We start from the raw sequence: 18,643 nt of genomic DNA on the forward strand, positions 1-18,643 counted from the left end.
AAAACTAATATTGAAATGTTTCTTCTTATTCCCAGCAGCGAATTCCTAGTGGGTTCTCCAGATAATACTTAAATTGAGAAGAGCCTGTCTGCAAATATGATAACGGACGTTTAATTTTTGTTAGTAATTCATTTTTTTTTTTTTTTTGATCCTCATGGATTACACGCTAATAATACAGCCTATGTCACCTAGCATGGGAGGCCCAAAAATTAACCATTGGGGCGACGAACATTGATGGATACTTATTTACAATAATTCACAAAACATCTTAAAAAATATATAATATCTAGACTAGTCCTGTTTTTCAGGCACCTTATGAGCTGGTGTTATCTCAGCATCTAAAAGGTGGAGAGAGGTAGAACTACCAAGTAAGTGATGCGTTCAACCTCATTCTTGCTCCTCTTCTGATGCTCGTCTCCCATCTCATCTTTTCTTTTCTTACACAGGTTTAAAATTGTATCTCTAGAATGCTTGCATGTTAAACTGAAAATAAAACCTCAGCAAAGAACAACAAGCAGTTTCTCCCAACTATTTGTGATTGTTACATGGATCCTTCTCCTGGTAGCCTTGATTAAGTTATGTGCAATCTCTAATGAACGTTCTTTTTTCAAGGATTTATCTCAATTTCTTGACAAAGATCTATGCAGATGTCGAGCTACCTCAATCAACCCTCCTTTACCATGTTTGAGAACTACTTGGAGACATAACACGAAGACACCAGGATCTGAGCTCAACAAGCAAAGTTTTAACAAAACAAACAACTCAAAAGTTATATTCATATAGCACAAGAAGATAGAAAGCAATTCATATGAGTTACTCAAATTACAAGGAAACAAAGAGGGAGACAACAAAACAACTGGGACCTTTTAAACATGGTGTGCTGAATATTGAACAAGGAGTAATCTAGCCTCCAACTGAATAACTATGTCAAACAGAACAAATCTGAGAAGTACAGTGGGCTGATATCATACTAGCATTCACAACCTGATGACCGTTGCTGCCGTCCACCACCAGCCACATCAATGGTGTCTGGAAGATATCTGACATAAGTAAATCAAACCATCAGTCTTAAGTTATCCACAGTTAAAAGGTTAGTTGAAAAATATGCTCCCTCTCAACAGTGTTCCGGGAATTATATCTGTGTCAACTTGCACGATACTACTAACCCTTATCTTCAAGAAGCCACTTAGCTGGTACAAAAAGTACTTATAGAACTGAAAGGATACATCTCTTTGATGTGTCCACACTTTATTGTAGAGGTAGTGATATTGACAGAGCAAAAAACACTATTGACAGATCACTTCTCCAAGAACACAAAAAGTTAAAAGGTGTGGAGTTGGAAAGTGGGTTGTGAAAATCAATTCCCTTGACAAGGATATTCTAAAGAATAAAAAAAAAATTTAATTAACAAAAAATGAACTTTTTGGCAACTAGAGAGGCACTCACATCTCTTCCTCTGGTTCGTTCTTCAAAGCATTCTTAGCTATGCACTCAAAAGCAGCTTCAACATTGAATCCTTCTTTAGCAGATGTCTCAAAGTAGGGAATGTTCCCCTTAGATGCACACCATGCCCTAGCTTTCTTCTCAGAAACCTGAAAACCCATGAAAGAAGGCCAAATCAATGTTCATAAAGATAACAAGAATAAAATGATTATTAAGAGTAATTTCCAATAGTTTAGCTATGATGTATGTAATATCACAGCAAAGTTCTCACCACTCGGCTATTACCACCATCAACATCTATTTTGTTTCCCAGCACTACAAAGGGGAAATTCTCGGGGTCGGATGGGCTAGCCTGAAATTAGACAATGCAAGCAAGTGTTCAATCAGCATGTTCTCATTAAATTTAGTTCAGAATGATGTCCTTGGAAGGTTAGTCACCTGTAGCAGAAATTCCTCACGCCAATTATTTAGGTTATCAAATGACTTCATTACATTAACATCATACACAAGGACACAACAATCAGCTCCACGATAGAATGCAACACCAAGACTCTGAAATCTTTCCTGCCCTGCTGTATCCCAGATCTGGATTCAACGAAAGCGCACAGACAATGAGCCTAAATCAAGGAGGTTATCCAGACATTTAAGCATAATTGAACAAGAAGAAGAAACTTCAAGGAGAAATAGGGGATAAGGAGACGAGGATTTAAAATAAGTTGTCCAAATATCCAGTATGGACGGGTTCTAGGATAGCAATTACACTTCATGCCTTTAAAGCACATTGAACAATACAACAGTGTAAATTAGCACAATGAAAGGCAGTATCCAAGCAAGCAAGAACCTAATTATTATCACGAGCTTCCTTAGTGCCTCATTCAAATGGTCTAGAAAAGGAAGATGTGATGGAGTTGCCTGGAGGTCCTCAATGTATAATCTAGCTTAGTAGCTTTACCATGATCTGCATCTATTACATCAGCTGCTACAACATGAATGTGCTATGGTGGGATGATTCCAATCAATATTTTTTTCCTGTTCACTTAAATTTCCAAATTTAGAATTTTCATTACGGGGTAGATCCTCTTTCTTGTCAATAGTAACACCTATATGTCCTAGGATACAGACTTCTGTTCATCCGAAGTAAAAGTAAATCCACATGACACTGAAGAACAAGAACAATAACAAAACCCTTTATAAAGTCTCACAGATAGAAACAAAACTCACTCTAACTGATATTGACCAAGTCTGTAAACAATGATCAATCCAATACTTGTAAGGGAAAAAGGAAAATCTTGTGCCTTTGTTGTTATTTTCCAAACTTTCTAGAGCTGCAAACACTAAAAAAAAGGAGACCTTTCCAAAGGGGGTGCAAACATAGATCAACATTCCAGTAAACAAAAAGTTCAAAATAAATTAAGAAAAATTATACTCTTCCATTTCAATTTTTATGAATGCATGGCCTCCAAAATGACAATAAGAGTAAGTGAATAACAATCCTAGATGCCTCAACAATTCCAAACTTCATGCTGAACAAATCAATACAAAACAAACACGTCCATGATCCAACTACTTACTTCTTCCACAACATCTTGAAGTATTGCTACCTAGTCAAAAACAGAATTCAGAGCTTTTCTTTTTTCTGCTAATTAAGTAATAATACAGAAACCAATCATGCAGAAATGCTTCTACAATTCTATAATCAACTTTTCAATACCCACAAATCAAACTCACTTGCAAAGTGAACAGCCTGTCCTCAAACTGGATTTCTTTTGTCAAAAAATCAGCTCCAATCGTTGCCTTGTACTGATTACTAAACCTCTTGTTCACATACCTAAACTCATCAAGCAAACAACACCAAGTCACACACGATAAACACTATAAATCTCAATTACTTCTAAAAAAAACCAAAAGGAATTTTAAAAGGTTTCCAGGGATTCGAAGATACTGGTTCATCAGAGACGTCTTCCCAACCCTGGAAAAAAGAGGAGAAAGGAAACGGGAGTTAGACATATAAGAAAAGAGGTAATGGGATCGAGATCGAGATCGAGCTGAAGCCGAATTGGGATTCACCCGCTGTCTCCGAGGATGATGACTTTGAGGAGCATCCGACGCCGGGAAGCCATGGATTCGAAGCCGCAGAGTGATCGAAGCAAGGAGTGATTCGATTGGGATCCCTCGAGCAACGCAGTCGTTGGTGTTGTTGGCGTTCTTCTGGGACTCCGACAGCGAGATCGAGTCCTAGAATAATCCCCAAATCGACCTGGATGGCTGGATCAGGGGGGGGGATATTCCTTATTATTGGTTTGTTTTTAAGACTTTACAGCAATGATGAATGAGAATATGAAATAGTTTACTACGATCAACCAAAAATATTGACGTTAATTAGTATTTAAAAAGTGGTTCTCTAAAAATAGAAAATTTAGCTTATTTCTTTGTTTTTAAATTTACAAACTTTAAGTTTTTTTTTTATATTTTTAAATAACCGAAGAGCCTGGAAGTCGGAAATGGGCTGAATATATGACTAACACTCCTTTGATACAAAGACACTTAAGTCTTACTAAGCTTTTAGCCAACAAATATAGTTATCAAATCTAAGCTCTAAGTTATTATACCGCCGAGCCACTGTTTCTAGCTGCTACGTTGTCGAGCTGTTCTTCTAAGTCAATACATAACTGAGCTATTAAACTGAGCCAAATCGAACTGTTAAATTAAGCCACCAATATCTAAACTATTTACCCGTAACAAATTTCTTAGAGGTGGACTTGCCCTCGTGACTTCCTAAAGATTACAAACTTTGGAAACTACCGTCAAAACCAAAGCACCGGAGATGGTAGAAATTATTTATCCATTCGGATGGATTTCATGCAACACTAAGTTTGAACATTTTTTTTTCCTAAAAATATTGGAAGCTCTTTTAATTTTCTTCCACCTTTCATCTACTATGCCTAACACTCTTTTTTTTGTTATTATTATTATTAGCTACTACAAAATAATATGTATTTATTTAAATTACATCAAAGAACACAAAAATATATTAAATATTAAGACTGATATCCTGAGTATCCATCCATACACAAAATTCCTAGTAAATCAAAAGGATGACGACTTCGTATATAAAAAAGTTAAAAAGTCTTACCTTTGGGATGAACTTCTTCTGCATGGAAAGAGAACCCTGAACAGAAATAAAAGGAGAGGAGATCATCTTCCTCACTAAGATAGAGCGGCAACGTGAAGGTTTTAGAGGCAGAGTTACTCATGCGCATCAATGGCTCAAGAGTAGAAGCGGATGATTGAGGCGAGGGCTTTCGAAGTAGATAAAAATTCTAGCAGAGTAGGTGATCCAGAGAGACTGGTGTTTGCGTTACAGAAATTTGGAGGTGTACATCAAACTATCAAAGCTCATTCCCTCCTTCATCATGGGCAATGTTTTGAACAGCGTCCACAAAATCATCTTGAGTCCATTGAATCCTTCCTTGGTTGATGAATGTCTCTTCTTCCTCTCAACCCTCTAAAATCATCAAGTATCTCACAACTCGTTCTTTGGGTTACAAATGTACCTGAGATGGAGCCCATCTGGTTCCCAAGAGAGTCGAGCTTCTTCTCAAATTTATGATATCTTAGGAGAGACGTCTACCTTCGGATGCTGGTTTGTGCACACACTGTAGGTAAGCATGTATGTTCAATTGTTTGCCCATGCTGGAGGTTATGTCTACTTAGATCTTTTAGTCCTCTTTCTTTTCTTTTTGTGTTATATTAAAATTGATCTTATATAATTATGCTTGGGTTGTTGTCATTTGATACATTAGATGTTACCATGCTAAGTTCCTCTCTTTTAGAAGGGCTTCAAATGCAAGATGTGAGAAGAAATGTGAATCAAATTATACAATTTCTTTTTTTTAGAGAGAAGCAAGAGTTTAATAATTTAAACTCAAGAAACTTTTATACAACATAAGCTCTTAAGCTCTTTTAACCAAAGGAACACTATTATCATATTGACAATCAGCATATACAATCACACTACTCTTTATTGGGTGAAGAGAAAACTGCTTTAGGAGAAACAAAAACCTGCTTGAGAAGAAATATATCTTGAACTTTTCCAGCCTTGCAAGTGTTACTACTGATGACCATCCAATTTTGCTCTGTCGTACAAGAATTTTAAGTCAGAAGATCTATGAAACTCCATCTCATTAGTTCATGCAAAGATACAACAATGGGTCTATGGTTTTGAACTAGCAAAGTAGCACTATTCTCAAATATAAAATTCACAAGAGATGAAAAGGGATGACAATTTTCATCTCAAAATGTGGAGAAACAGAAACAAATGATAAAAAATAGGCTAACTTGGACGATTTTGTTGGTATGATAGATGACTGACTATTCTCCCTCGACAAGAAATGGGAAGTTGATATCTGGAGTTTCTCGCCCATGATCTTCACCAATGCTAACATTACTTGACCTTCTTAAGAAGAGTTGAGGTACGGAATTCAGCATCATCCTTGATGAAGCTCCAGAAGAGAAAGGTGAGTGGAATCGTGCTCGCATGCCACAATGCATGGGCATCAACATATCCTTTGTATGGAGGGAAGTCATATATCTCAAGAAGCATCGCAAGAGCTCCTCCAAATACTACAGTCCAAAGCTTGAATCGTGAAGGGTGATGAGTAATACCGGCCCAGATTGCCCATGTAAGAAGTTGAACTACACCCATCAGCACGCAAACTTTCATGTTCCAACCTGATGGACAATCTCACAAAATTAAACAGATGGAGTATTTGCACCTAAATAACTTGACTGTGGAAGGATAACACCAGAATTTTTGCATTATTTGGGAACCGAACTGCAGAAATTTCTCCATACAAGTAAAACAAGTATGAAGATCAGGTAAGTAAGAGAAAAAAAAGAGTATATAAGCTTCTCTGGAAATGTAATAAAGGTACAGTTTGGTATACTATGTTCACCTGGAAGCTGTACATACAGCTTACGAATTAAAGAACGAAATATATAAACACTATTTAAAGAATGAATCTAGCAATTTAAAAGGATGTAGAAATGCTACCAGTTGTGGGCAAATTAGATATCATTGCATCAGCAAATTTAGATAGGTAAACCATGGCAATTCCCAAAGATAAGGAGGAGAAAGCGCACCATAGTCAAGTTCATAGAAGTTGAGATATAAAATGTGTGTCGTAACAAAGGCTAAAAGTGGGGCTGCAAACATGACCCTTGAAGCTTCAGTTTTCACATTAAATGTCCTCAGTAATGACAGGATTAAGGAATATCCAAGTAAAGCTACAGCTGACGAATAATCCAATTTTTCAGTCAGGTCAAAATCCCTGTGAAATTAAACAATGGTCATCATCACCAGAGTGGGGAAAACCTTACATTTTCACAAGTAGATATAATCAGCTGGAAGGGGAGTTGAAGACTTACCTAGTATGGAATATAGAACTCCAAAACCAAGCATTCATAGATAAGACCCCATATATATGCCACAAGCCAGTGTACTCATAGTATGTCCCCTTACTCTGAGGCCTAAGAGGCAATTTGTAATTCACTAACAAGAAGAAAGATAGCCACCCAGTGAAATGCATTATTAGATTGAGTGCAGAAAGGGCAGCAGAAAGAGGCTCCTGGTTGAAGCAGCATGACCATGAGAACAAAACCTTACCAATGAGAACTTGCTCTAGAATCAAATACGTGTAACTAATACAAGATACTACCAGCAAACAAAATGATAAACCTGGAAGACAGAGGCACGTTTGAAGGGCCATTTCCCATGATATTTAATAGGACTGAGGCCAAGTAATTGGTGTTCCTTTTCTCTTTGCATCATGCAATGGTAACGGCAGTCACTTCTGCAGTTTAATTGCTTCCACTGCAAGTAAAGTGGCTCTTGCAAATACCAGAAACCATTGACAGAGGTGTCATTGTCACAGTGCTGGATGGAGGTCTCCCCAATAACCCCTGTCTGCTCGCATTCCTCAACACAAGTTCTGGCAGGAAATAAAAAATTCTTGAGAGTCTAATTTTTTAAGCCAGCACAGGCAAAATCAGGTTTTCAGTACATCCTGAAGATCCCACTTTAACAATAAACAGAAAAAAGAAAATCTTGAGAGCATAGTACCGTTACAAATTCAAGCATGCTCGTCAAATCCCAAAGAAAGAAGAATTTGAATATTATAACCTACTCAAACATATATTCTTCTGCATATAACTGATTGTGCATATAGAAATTGATCTTTCAATGAACTAAATGGAGAATCTTGGCACGAGAGATCTAGTGTGATAGCTGATTTGATGGATAGAGTTGAGAATGAAGAGCTCTTATGAGCAATAGCTTTTCCAATCAGATGTTTCACATTTATAAAAGCTTTGAATCATCTGACCCAAAAGTTCCATGCTCAATAAAGGTCTCTTATCTTATTCTGGTGAGACTATGCTTGTCATGCTAAATGTAAGCAACACTTTAGATGGTCTTACATGAAGTCAACTTTTCATGCAGCGAGAACTCACATTAGGCTTTTGAGGGAAGGTATGTGTGCTTTTAGAAATTTTACCAAGTATAACTCAAAGCCTGTATGAAATTTACTTGTGAGTAATTGAAAATAAAGTCATTGTATGCAGCAAATCAGTAAGCGGAGGACTTATATGTTAATAAAAGGATGTGGGTTGAATGTTTGATTAGTAAGTGTAGGAGTCTATCTTTTCTTTTCTTTTCCTTTTCTATATTCTTTGTCTGACTACTAGTTCAAGATGCTTGATTAGAAGTGCCCTTTTACACTTCAAATTTCAAACACCAATCTATTTTATACCATAACTTGATAGTTTGGATTAAACATGGGTTAGAATTTATGATAATGTATCACATATGTAGGAAACAAAGCTTTCCTTAATTCCAGCCAGAAGCTGCAAACTCGGACTGAGGCTGCCATTATATATTGGACCAGGCTCCAAGCAATCATTTGCTTTTCAGCCAAAATCTTGGCCTGATCATGGCTAAGCTGAGGTGGCCTCAAGACTACAAGACTTTTTAGGCACTGGATCTTACTAAGAAATATTTAAATATTTCAAGTCTTCTTTGCCTATAAAGGTTTTTTCTTCTATGACGATATATATGAGTAGAAAAGATAGGTATTAAAAACTTGGACATCAGTTTGGTTAGTGAGTTCCAAAAATTCTCCTTGTTTCTCCTTGTAAGGTTCTCACACTTTTTTTCAGCCTTTTATTTGTATTTGGCCAACAATTTTCACCCTTATATTCTAGCATAATGTTAATAGCATTTGGCCAAATTTCTGTTATCAAACAAAAAATTACAAGGATGTTGACTTCCATACCTTCCTTTCTATTACTCAACCTTATCAAACTTCAAGATCCTCCTTATGGTGGTAATTGAACAACATTTAAACAAGAAATCGGAGTTGGGAAGGGAATATGTTGACCTTCTTAGGGACATTTTGGAACCTAGAATATATCTAAGAAGTAAAAGATGTATTATCCTAGGCTCCTAACATTTAGATACTATGGTAATAATATGAAAATATCCTAAATTCTTAATGTCATTACCTAACCCATTCCATCTTCAAAAGAATTAAAGAACAGTTATCTTCCAATGTTCTAAGGCTATAATAATTTCCTATAGACAATATACCTGTATGAGTTTTTGATAACCTGATGAAAGACTAGAGCATGCAGCCGATCCTTATATCAAAGTACTCCCTATATGTTAGTATTAACGATTTGTTATAAATGGTTAGCATTATTGATGAATATGTCAGAGATGTGTTTATTTACACACGGATTATATATATATAGAAGACCGGGAAGTGCAACTCAGATGCAGAATAATGGTAGATTAAAGGTAATTTGGCAATTACCAAATAATTTACCAAAGTTTCCAAGCTGGTAGAAAATGTTATATGAAGTTTCTTAGTTATCAAAATAGAATCACATATTAACAGGACAGGAAGATATCGACCTTCAACCAAAAGAGAAAAATGTTTTGAGAACATTAGATACTAATCACAGTACAATGGGAGAAGAGCGTTTCAGAGATGTTTTGTAGAATAACAGTACATTGGAGGCATACTGTGTGAACGGTTTTCAAAGAGAAGCAGCAATAGCTGGGTAGGCAAAAAAAGTCTAGTGCGTAGGTACTGATCAGTAATCTAGGGGAATCAAAAAGGAAGAAATATTATTTGAACTAAGAGTTTAAAAGGAGTACATAGCCCAAAATTAAAGAATTATATCTCAACTAAAAACATTGTTAATAATCTCGAATCCATCAATATAGGAACATCTACACTAAATATGAAGTTCAAGAACATCCTACATTGGACTACATAGAATATAATGTTAAGGCAAATGCACAGGCGAGGCCTAGGCATCCTAGCTTAGTTCCATTGAATCCAGGTGCTTATGCGACCAAGAAGGTTGCTCCTTTAAATGACAATCTTGTAACATTCAGAAGAGACGGAGACCTAACATTTAGTTACTCTATATATCAAGAAAGAAACGGTTACAATAAGGGACAAAATATTGATAATTGCGAATAATAACATCTACTGTATCTGCTGTAATCAGAAATATGCAGACAGCAACAATCAGAAAAGCCACTGGACCAACCAAGGGCACCTTCTCTCAGTTACTCACTTTAGAAATGCAGAATCAGAGCAGAAAGCATGTTCAACCAGTTAAAGTTCCACTTTTCTCCAAAGCTTACGGAATTGAAAATTTCCATCCACGGATTATTTTTGGAGTATTCTAATTGACTCATCTCATTTACCGTACTATCCCTAAATCTGTACGTCCATCTAGCAAACCATCTTGTCAGCTCACCAAATCAATGTCTTACGCCTTTAGTGTTAATTTTAATTGCTTTAGGAAGATCAGAAACAACCTAAACAGCATATAGAATGAATCAAACTCATATATGGACCATAGAGACTTTCCCTCTCTTGTACTTTTTCTTCCTTAGTTCGGAAGATCCTATCTTTAGGGGTTTGGAAGAGATTTCACACGGATCGGGAAAAGAAGAGTACCTATACAGCGGATTGGCGTCGCCAGGGCTTGCATCGAGGGCTTGGAAGAGGCATCCGAAAGCCACGACGAGAGCGATCCAGGAAAATCCTTGCATCTCAGCTCACGAGGAAGAAATCCTAGGAGACGGAGACGATATATCCAGAGCCAGATGAAAAGATCGAGGAGAAACCTCTTCCACGGCTCTCGATCTACTTCCTTTGTACCGAGGCCATCGGATCTGCGAACCGAGTTATAAAATTGTGAGCGAGAGCAGTCGACTCGAGTAGGGTCAACAATGTTGAATTATCGTTACAAAGTCACAGTAATAGGGTTTTATTGTCACTGAAAACTTTCAAAATATTATAATCGTCATTGCATTCTTTAGATTATTATAATTTTTAATAATTCTTTCATAATTGTCGTTGCAATTAACTTTTTAGTATATTCCTAACTGATTATTATTAAAATTAATAAACACATAAAAATGGCAAAAATATAGTATCTTTTTTTTAAGCTTACAATGTAAAAATATTTATATAAGATAGAGATATAAATAAGGAAGAGAGATAGTAAGAAAAGAGTGGAGGGGCTTCAAAAAGTACCCGCACTATTAGTGTTCGAATGTCCCTCCTTAGCGAAGCAAGGAGGTTGATAAGATTCGACGTGAGGAAGCTTGAAGGGCTTGACCAATTATAAGAGTAAAGCATCAACCAACTCTAGTAGAATTGGTAGATAATTTTTCTATGATCAAGGAGGTCATGGCTTTAACTTCAACTCTAAATAATATTGTGGAGAAATTATTCAGTGGTTTGGTGGGTTGGCTCGATTCGGTTGATGGCTCGGCAATACGGTTAGCTTGAAGGAATAGCTTGGCAACGCAACGGCTTAAAGCAGATCTCGACGGTATTTGGTTCGAAGTAATTGTTCAGCAATACATATACTTGAAGCCTAGAGTAGGCAGTTAAAAGCTCAGTGCGTCCTAAGTGACTCTATATCTAAGAAGGGTTGGCCCTTTTTGTCTAGCCCATATTTAACCTTCAGGCTCGTGAATAATAAAAAAAAAACTATAAGAGTAAACTATAAGAAAATTTTAATTAATACAAAGTATTTGTATATTCAACCGGTCATTCTTTTTAGCTAGAGAAAGGAGGAATTTTCTTAATATTATTAGAATACCAGCATGTCTAATTAGGTGCAAGATACATTTTGTGCATCTAATAAATAACTCATACAACTCTATCTCTTCTTTTCATCTAGCTGTTTGAAAAGAGAATAGTAAAAAAAAAAGGGGGGGAAATTATATATTAACTCTTTTTGATTTAGGCAAAAATTTACTTCACATGCTGTAGTTTTATTTATGTCATTTTATTTTTTTTATTATATAGACAAAAGTGTATTTATTACTTTTTCTAATATATTTAACTAAACCACAGATCGAATTTAAAGATACTCATTAGTTACAGAAATTATAGAGGATTGGATAAAGTTTTTGAATATATAAATATATGTTTGCTATCTTAAAACCCGAAAAGTATTATTTTATATGCACTATAATATCTTCAATTCGACTTGTGATTTGTCCAAATATAATAGAAATAATAGTTTTAATTTAAATATAACCGTAAGTTAATTACACAAATAAAATTATACTAGAGTAAATATAAATTTAGCCGGACCACGAGGATTAAATGATAGTGTTAGAACAAGAAGTAGATATCTCTTTACCAAAAAAAATGCGTTGTATTTTCCTTGCAAATTATCTCTATGTATTTTTCACTTTATATTTGACCGTGAGAAATTAGGTAAAGAAAGTATTCACTTTCTAAAAAAATTTAAATTTAAATTTAAATTTAAATTTTAGATTAAAAAAATAAATTGAGAAAGTGACTTCCTTACCTATCAAAAATAAATTCACTTTCTCTTTTTAATTTTTTTTTAATTTAAAAAACGCTTATTCGAATAGAGGTTTCATGAGACCGCTACTCCGAGGGCTGTTGTTATCTCAATACGACTACTCTTTATAAACCCTAATTTTCCCCTTTTTTTTTATTCTCTTTCCCTTTTGACGGAGGCGGGAAGTGACGCGCAAAGTGACTTCCCCCTCTCATCCCTTCTTCTCCACTTGACTTCCCCGTCTTCTCCTCAGTAAATTTCTTCTTCCACGAGAAAAAGGAGCCACTTTCCTTATTTTCCAATACCGGAAGTAGAGAGTGAATCAAAGTGCTTTCTTTTCTTCTTCTTTCTTTCTGAGGAGAGGAACAGTTAGGGTTACGGTTTTCTAGGCCTTTCAAGAGGAGGAGGGGGAGGGGGAGGGGGAGGGGACGGCGATGGATCAAAGAGTGTTGGATGAGATCATCCGGCGGCTGCACGACGCGAGGAATGGGAGGACGACGAAGCAAGTACAGCTGGCGGACGCGGAGATCCGACAACTGTGCCTAGCGTCGAAGGAGATATTTCTCAACCAGCCAAATCTATTGGAGCTCGAGGCTCCCATCAAGATCTGCGGTGAAATCATTGTTTTTTCAATTTTTGTGCGGTTTAGTTTTGGTTACTGACTGCAATGAATTTAATTTGGTTGAGGAATTTAAGGTTAGGAAGTTGTATTCCGAAATGGACTGACTTAATTTTTAGGGAAAGATATATGCAGAATTAAAACTTGGATATTGATAGCTCAATGCAAAAGGGAGCATTTAGACGACCTTGTAATATCTGAAACCAAGTTCTTATCAGTGCATCATTGAAGTCTGTCTGTTCAGACTTTTATTTTTTCCATTTTAGTATTGTTGTTAGTTGAGAAAGATTTTATTGTGGTATACCTAGCTTTTCTTTTTGAGTGTTACAATCTATGTATTGTACTTTTTATCTATTTACTATTGTGTCATAACTAATTATTGAAGGAAGCTATTCAGGAACAGATCGAACTGTTTCTACTGCAGGAACAAACATAAATTTATTATGTTTATTCTTAGTATAAGAGTAACCATTGAGAAATATTTTTCATTTGAATCATTCAAAAAAGGTTTATTAGTATAGCCATTTATAAAAATCACTGGAAAAAATTGCGAGGAAAATTTACTTTTATATCTGAAATAAGGACATTCCATTAGTAATTTACTTGTGTGGCTTGGCGGTACATTTGTCATTTCAAAAGAAAGGTTGGTTTCATGTCATACATTTCTATGGGAAGGTCATGAGGTAGTCAATTATGTTAGATTCCTGAATGTTTCACATATTCCTGAACAGACAGCTACATCAATCTCTGACTCTTTAAAAATTTAATATTCTTATTCATGGTAGTGATTCTTACAAAAGCTTTAACAAAATTAATTCAAGAAGGGGATCGGACTCCATATTCATGGAGCTTGTATTGAAAATTTTGGCGTAGTGAGGTCCTATAAGATCAGAACATTTAAGATAATGAGGTCTTACAATTCTTGAACTTAAGAGTAAAAGCCATTAAAGCCTTGTGTCATAGCCCAAATATTTGCCAAATGAGTCTGTAAGAACTTTTTTAAACACTTTGTAGGAGAAAAGGACCAGGGAAGAAGAAATGGGAGCAAAAAGAGCAACAATTTTAATGTAGAATAGATTAAATAATGGAGTTAGCTGATGTGTTTTAGCTGAATATCCTCATACATGTGCCTGCCTGCAAACTAAAGTACATTACTGACACAACACTTTTTGTATGGTTTTAAGCATATGACTAAGTTGAGCTTAAACACACTAAACAATAACAATTAGGTACAATATCTAATCTAGAATATTCGGCAGATGATAAGAGGACAAAAATCATAGCTTAGAATTCTTCTTATTTAATTACTTGTTGTCTTTGACTGTTTTCCTGGTTTGGAATGTTCTAGGTTATGTTACATGTATGCTTTACATTAGCCTTTTGTCTGTTTAGCATAGTAAAATGTGAAGCTGACAAAGGGACATCTTTGATAGTTCGAAAAGTGATAGTTGTAACAGTCAGATAAAAAATGTGAGATTTAACTCGTGGCATCTTATATCTAAGATGAAAAAGAAATCACTAATAGGATTATAGGAAGGAGTGTTAATTGAAGATCTAACAATTACAATGTGTTGGTAATTATCATAGGCTTCTTTTAGTAGTATTTTGGTACTTTTAGAAAGTCTTGCACAAGCATTAAGTATTGATTAAGGTTCACAGTTTCAACCAATCTCGACGTAATGCGATCTCAGTCGAGGATCAGTTAGATCTCTGCTGAAATTGGGTGAAATTGAGCGTGGATCGGTGGGATTGGTTGAAACAAGTTAATGGTTTGGATCGGTTTACGTAGACTTGATTTGACCTGATCTAACTGAGGACCGATTTCTCTTCTTTCTCCTACCTTTTCCCTCTCTCTCTTCCACTTGTGTTTCCCATGATAGTAATCAATAGATCCGGTGACATCCGGGGATTGTCTCCAATGGTTTTTGCAACCTTTAGCAACTCCAATGAGTTTGTTTCTCCCTTTTTTAATGATTTTTTAGCCTTTCTTCTCTCTCTCTCACCGGCAACCTCTTTTCCCTCTCTCTCCCCTCTCTTAGATGACCACCCTCTTTATAGTGATCTCTCTCTTGTTCTCTCATTTGGTCTCTCTATCCTTCTCTCAGTAGAGAGAGAGAGAGAGAGAGAGAGAGAGAGAGAGAGAGAGAGAGAAGGAAGACTAGAGAGAAGGATAGAGAGAGTTGGCAATAAGAGAAGAGGAAGGGACAAAGTGAAAGAAGGGAGGAGATAGTGAGAGAGGAGAGAGACTAGAGAGAGTGCTGACATACTTGAGGGAGGGGGAGTAGAGAGAGGGAGAATAAACTAGAGAGTTGCAAAACTCTAGAAAAGCAGGGAAATTATTTTCTTTTTTTTAGTTTTCAGAGTCTTTTTTGGAGTATGATGAAAATCCCATTGAATTCACATAGAGTAATTTTATATTATCTATTTTCTATTATTTAAAAAAAATTAGGAATTTTCTTATATCTTATAATATATTTTAGAATCCTATGTAATTAAAAATTAGTCGATATTGAAGTGGCTGATACGCATGGGCTATATGGGCATACTGCTAATCAATATCATTTTTCTGGGCAATCGATCCCAGTCTTGATTTTCAAGACCGTGGTATTAACATTAATGTATTCTCATTTAGGTAAAAAGAACATGTCTGGTCACTTGTGGGTCCTATTTTCATGTTATACATGTGCAGAATGGTCTTTTTAACAGTTTGTTACTCTCTTGCACACACCCTAATAATTGCCCCCTTTTTATTGATGTGGATTTGTTATGATGCACGATCAATAAAGGGGGAGACTTGTTTTGTTAATTCTGTATGGCTGCTTTACCTATTAGTAATTTTGGCAATCAAATATAAGTGGCATATAACAACACTTGGAGCTTGAGTAGAATTATAACTCAGCCGTAGTATCATCTTCGATGAAATTGTGTCTGTCTGACTTTTCACATCGACAAATTTTAATAGTATTTACTGGTTTACATATGCCCAAAGCACAAAAGTTCTTTTGTTAATATATATTGTGCATGTGATGCTAAGTGATCTGGACCATATAGAGCATTTGACCTTTCCTTTACTGGCAGGAGATATCCATGGCCAATACTCAGATCTTCTTCGATTATTTGAATATGGTGGTTTACCACCAAAAGCTAATTACTTGTTCCTTGGGGACTATGTTGATCGTGGTAAGCAAAGCATAGAAACGATATGCCTTCTCCTTGCCTATAAGATAAAGTACCCAGAGAACTTCTTTCTTCTAAGGGGAAACCATGAATGTGCTTCCATCAACCGAATCTATGGGTTCTATGATGAGTGCAAGAGGAGGTTTAATGTCCGCCTGTGGAAGGTTTTCACTGATTGTTTTAACTGCCTTCCGGTGGCTGCACTTATTGATGAGAAGATCCTCTGCATGCATGGAGGTTTATCTCCATATTTGAATGACTTGAATCAGATCCGGTATATTGCTCGCCCCGTGGATGTTCCAGACCAAGGTCTCCTGTGTGATCTGCTATGGTCAGATCCTGACAAAGATATTGAGGGATGGGGAGAGAATGACAGAGGTGTTTCTTATACCTTTGGACCTGACAAAGTTTCTGAGTTCCTCCAGAAGCATGATATAGATCTAATCTGCCGAGCCCACCAGGTAGTGGCTGCTTAATTAAAGCATCATAATTCTTGGTTGAAAGTACTATACAAAGTTGCAAGCTTTAATTTTAAAGTACCGAGTATGATATGGATTGAATCCTTTCAGATAGAATCACCTACTTTTTTTTGGAGTCTTAGGAACTGAACAGGCTAAGCTACTAGATGAATTTTGTGCTATCTATAGTAAACAAGTTGACTATTTCTTCTGACTCTACTCTGATTTTATTAGTTCTCTGGAGGCAATGGATTATTTGGAGTTGTTCTTACTGATCACCTTTTCCCTAATAAACCATTATCTTTCTTCCTTTTAGTGCATTCCATTGAATAATTTTCTTGCACAGGTTGTGGAAGATGGCTATGAATTTTTCTCCAAGCGTCAACTTGTGACTGTATTTTCTGCCCCTAACTATTGTGGCGAGTTTGACAATGCTGGCGCTATGATGAGTGTGGATGATTCCCTAACATGTTCATTTCAGATTCTTAAACCATCTGATAAGAAGGGGAAGATGGGATTTGGGAACAATTTGTTGAAACCAGGAACACCTCCTAGAAAGGTAATAATCTAGCAAATCACCTGATGTAAGATCTTGTTTTGCAGACTATCCATTTATTATTTTCATTGTTAAATCACTGTGTTCATGCTGCTTCATTCATTAGAACTTGTCGCAGTGTTTAGTTGTAATTATGGAGCTTTCATTAAAAGCATTTTAGTGCTTTTACTCCATGGCATAGAATTGGCCTATGCGGCCACTTCTGACACTGGATAAACTGTCCTTCATGGTTCTTGTATATGGCCGTGTTATGAGGACCACATTAATATGTAACCATATATGCATGCATATTCTTCCTGCATATACTTTTAAAAAAAATAACTTGAGCATGCACATCAATGTGCATATAATATCTATTTATAAGTTGTATTGTTGATTGTTATGCTCCTTTGCTAAGATTTTTGGTGTTTATTATTTGTAGTTATCAACTTATAATATTTGTTGGAAATAGTTGTTTGTTTATTTAAGTAATCATATGATGACAAAATACAATAGAAAACTTGGTATGATTGAAAGTTTTATCCCTTCCATCCAAGAGGTGATGGGCTTAAGTTATAGTAGAAGCTTAATAGCTTTATGCAATAATAAGGGTAAGTTTTGCCCCTCTCAAAATTTGCCTTCATCTATCTGATTATTATCGATCTTGCTGATGTTCGGTGATCTTTTGATTTCATCAGGGCGGGAAAGGTTAAGATAAAGTCAGGCACGCGCTCTTTTCCCAGGATCTCGCCCTTGGGAGAATTTCTAGTGAGCAGCTTTAAGCCTTTAATCTCATCCAATCTGTAGCTCCCCATTGTGGGTTCAAGATAAGCGACATATGTTTCTTTATTGCCTGACTATCTGTAAACAAAATCATAAATGTGTAAAGCTTATTGTGGAAGGTGATCTTGTTCTCCGGATTGTGATTATTGTGTAACAGAAATTTTAGCAAGACAGCTTTCATCCGTCAGGTAAAATTTACTACTCATACTTATTCCTTTGGCCAAGTACAAATAAAGGAGATAGCTGTGGATAAAATAGAACCATCTTTTGGTCGGAGCTATTTACTCCATAATAGGTACATTTGGTACATTAACAGAAGTAATTTGGGAGAAAGTTAGTCCTTTCCAAATGGAGCCTAAGATGCAATTCAAGTTCCTATAGCAATCTTGAGAGGTGCATTTGTTCTTACATAATGCATGACATGGTTTATAAATAGGGGAAATTGAATTGCTTGGGTTGAGCTGTGCATTAGAAAGAGAATGTAATTTATCAGTGAATTAACTTTTCAGCTGTTCCTTGAGCACTTGAATGTAATAATTTGAGAAATTTACCTAGATAATTACACCTTGGGAAACTTATTTTACTTCAGAAAAAGAAAACGTTATTATAGATTTTGAATTGATTAAGGATTTGTTTGGTTGCTAGAAAGTGAATGAAAAAGAATACTTATTTTTAATAATTTCTTAACTTTTTGATGTTTGATTGTAAAAATAAAATAAA

General features: G+C 35.9%; 3 protein-coding genes across 3 annotated transcripts; 1 reads left to right on the top strand and 2 right to left on the bottom strand.

Annotated features, from left to right (window-relative positions):
• Positions 1-743: 743 nt before the first annotated feature.
• On the bottom strand, positions 744-3,736 carry LOC140778221 (ras-related protein Rab7). The gene is made up of 7 exons (XM_073122828.1): positions 3,511-3,736; positions 3,386-3,412; positions 3,172-3,271; positions 1,882-2,028; positions 1,715-1,795; positions 1,447-1,592; positions 744-1,040 (listed from the first exon to the last, which is right to left on the bottom strand). The coding sequence occupies exons 1-7, from the start codon at positions 3,561-3,563 to the stop codon at positions 971-973; spliced, it is 624 nt and encodes a 207-aa protein (XP_072978929.1). The 5' UTR covers positions 3,564-3,736; the 3' UTR covers positions 744-970.
• Positions 3,737-5,608: 1,872 nt separating this feature from the next.
• On the bottom strand, positions 5,609-10,755 carry LOC140779710 (uncharacterized). Its single transcript, XM_073124940.1, has 5 exons — positions 10,479-10,755; positions 7,181-7,433; positions 6,871-7,070; positions 6,586-6,773; positions 5,609-6,174 (listed from the first exon to the last, which is right to left on the bottom strand). The coding sequence occupies exons 1-5, from the start codon at positions 10,571-10,573 to the stop codon at positions 5,888-5,890; spliced, it is 1,023 nt and encodes a 340-aa protein (XP_072981041.1). The 5' UTR covers positions 10,574-10,755; the 3' UTR covers positions 5,609-5,887.
• Positions 10,756-12,524: 1,769 nt separating this feature from the next.
• On the top strand, positions 12,525-18,069 carry LOC140777296 (serine/threonine-protein phosphatase PP1-like). The gene is made up of 4 exons (XM_073121317.1): positions 12,525-12,963; positions 16,049-16,608; positions 16,952-17,164; positions 17,839-18,069. Exons 1-4 carry the CDS (start codon positions 12,786-12,788, stop codon positions 17,851-17,853), a joined length of 966 nt encoding a protein of 321 aa, XP_072977418.1. The 5' UTR covers positions 12,525-12,785; the 3' UTR covers positions 17,854-18,069.
• The last annotated feature ends 574 nt before the right edge of the window (positions 18,070-18,643 follow it).

The sequence above is a fragment of the Typha angustifolia genome, chromosome 15 (assembly GCF_048772165.1).
Source record: "Typha angustifolia cultivar Huaian chromosome 15, ASM4877216v1, whole genome shotgun sequence".
In the NCBI taxonomy this organism is placed as follows: domain Eukaryota; kingdom Viridiplantae; phylum Streptophyta; class Magnoliopsida; order Poales; family Typhaceae; genus Typha; species Typha angustifolia.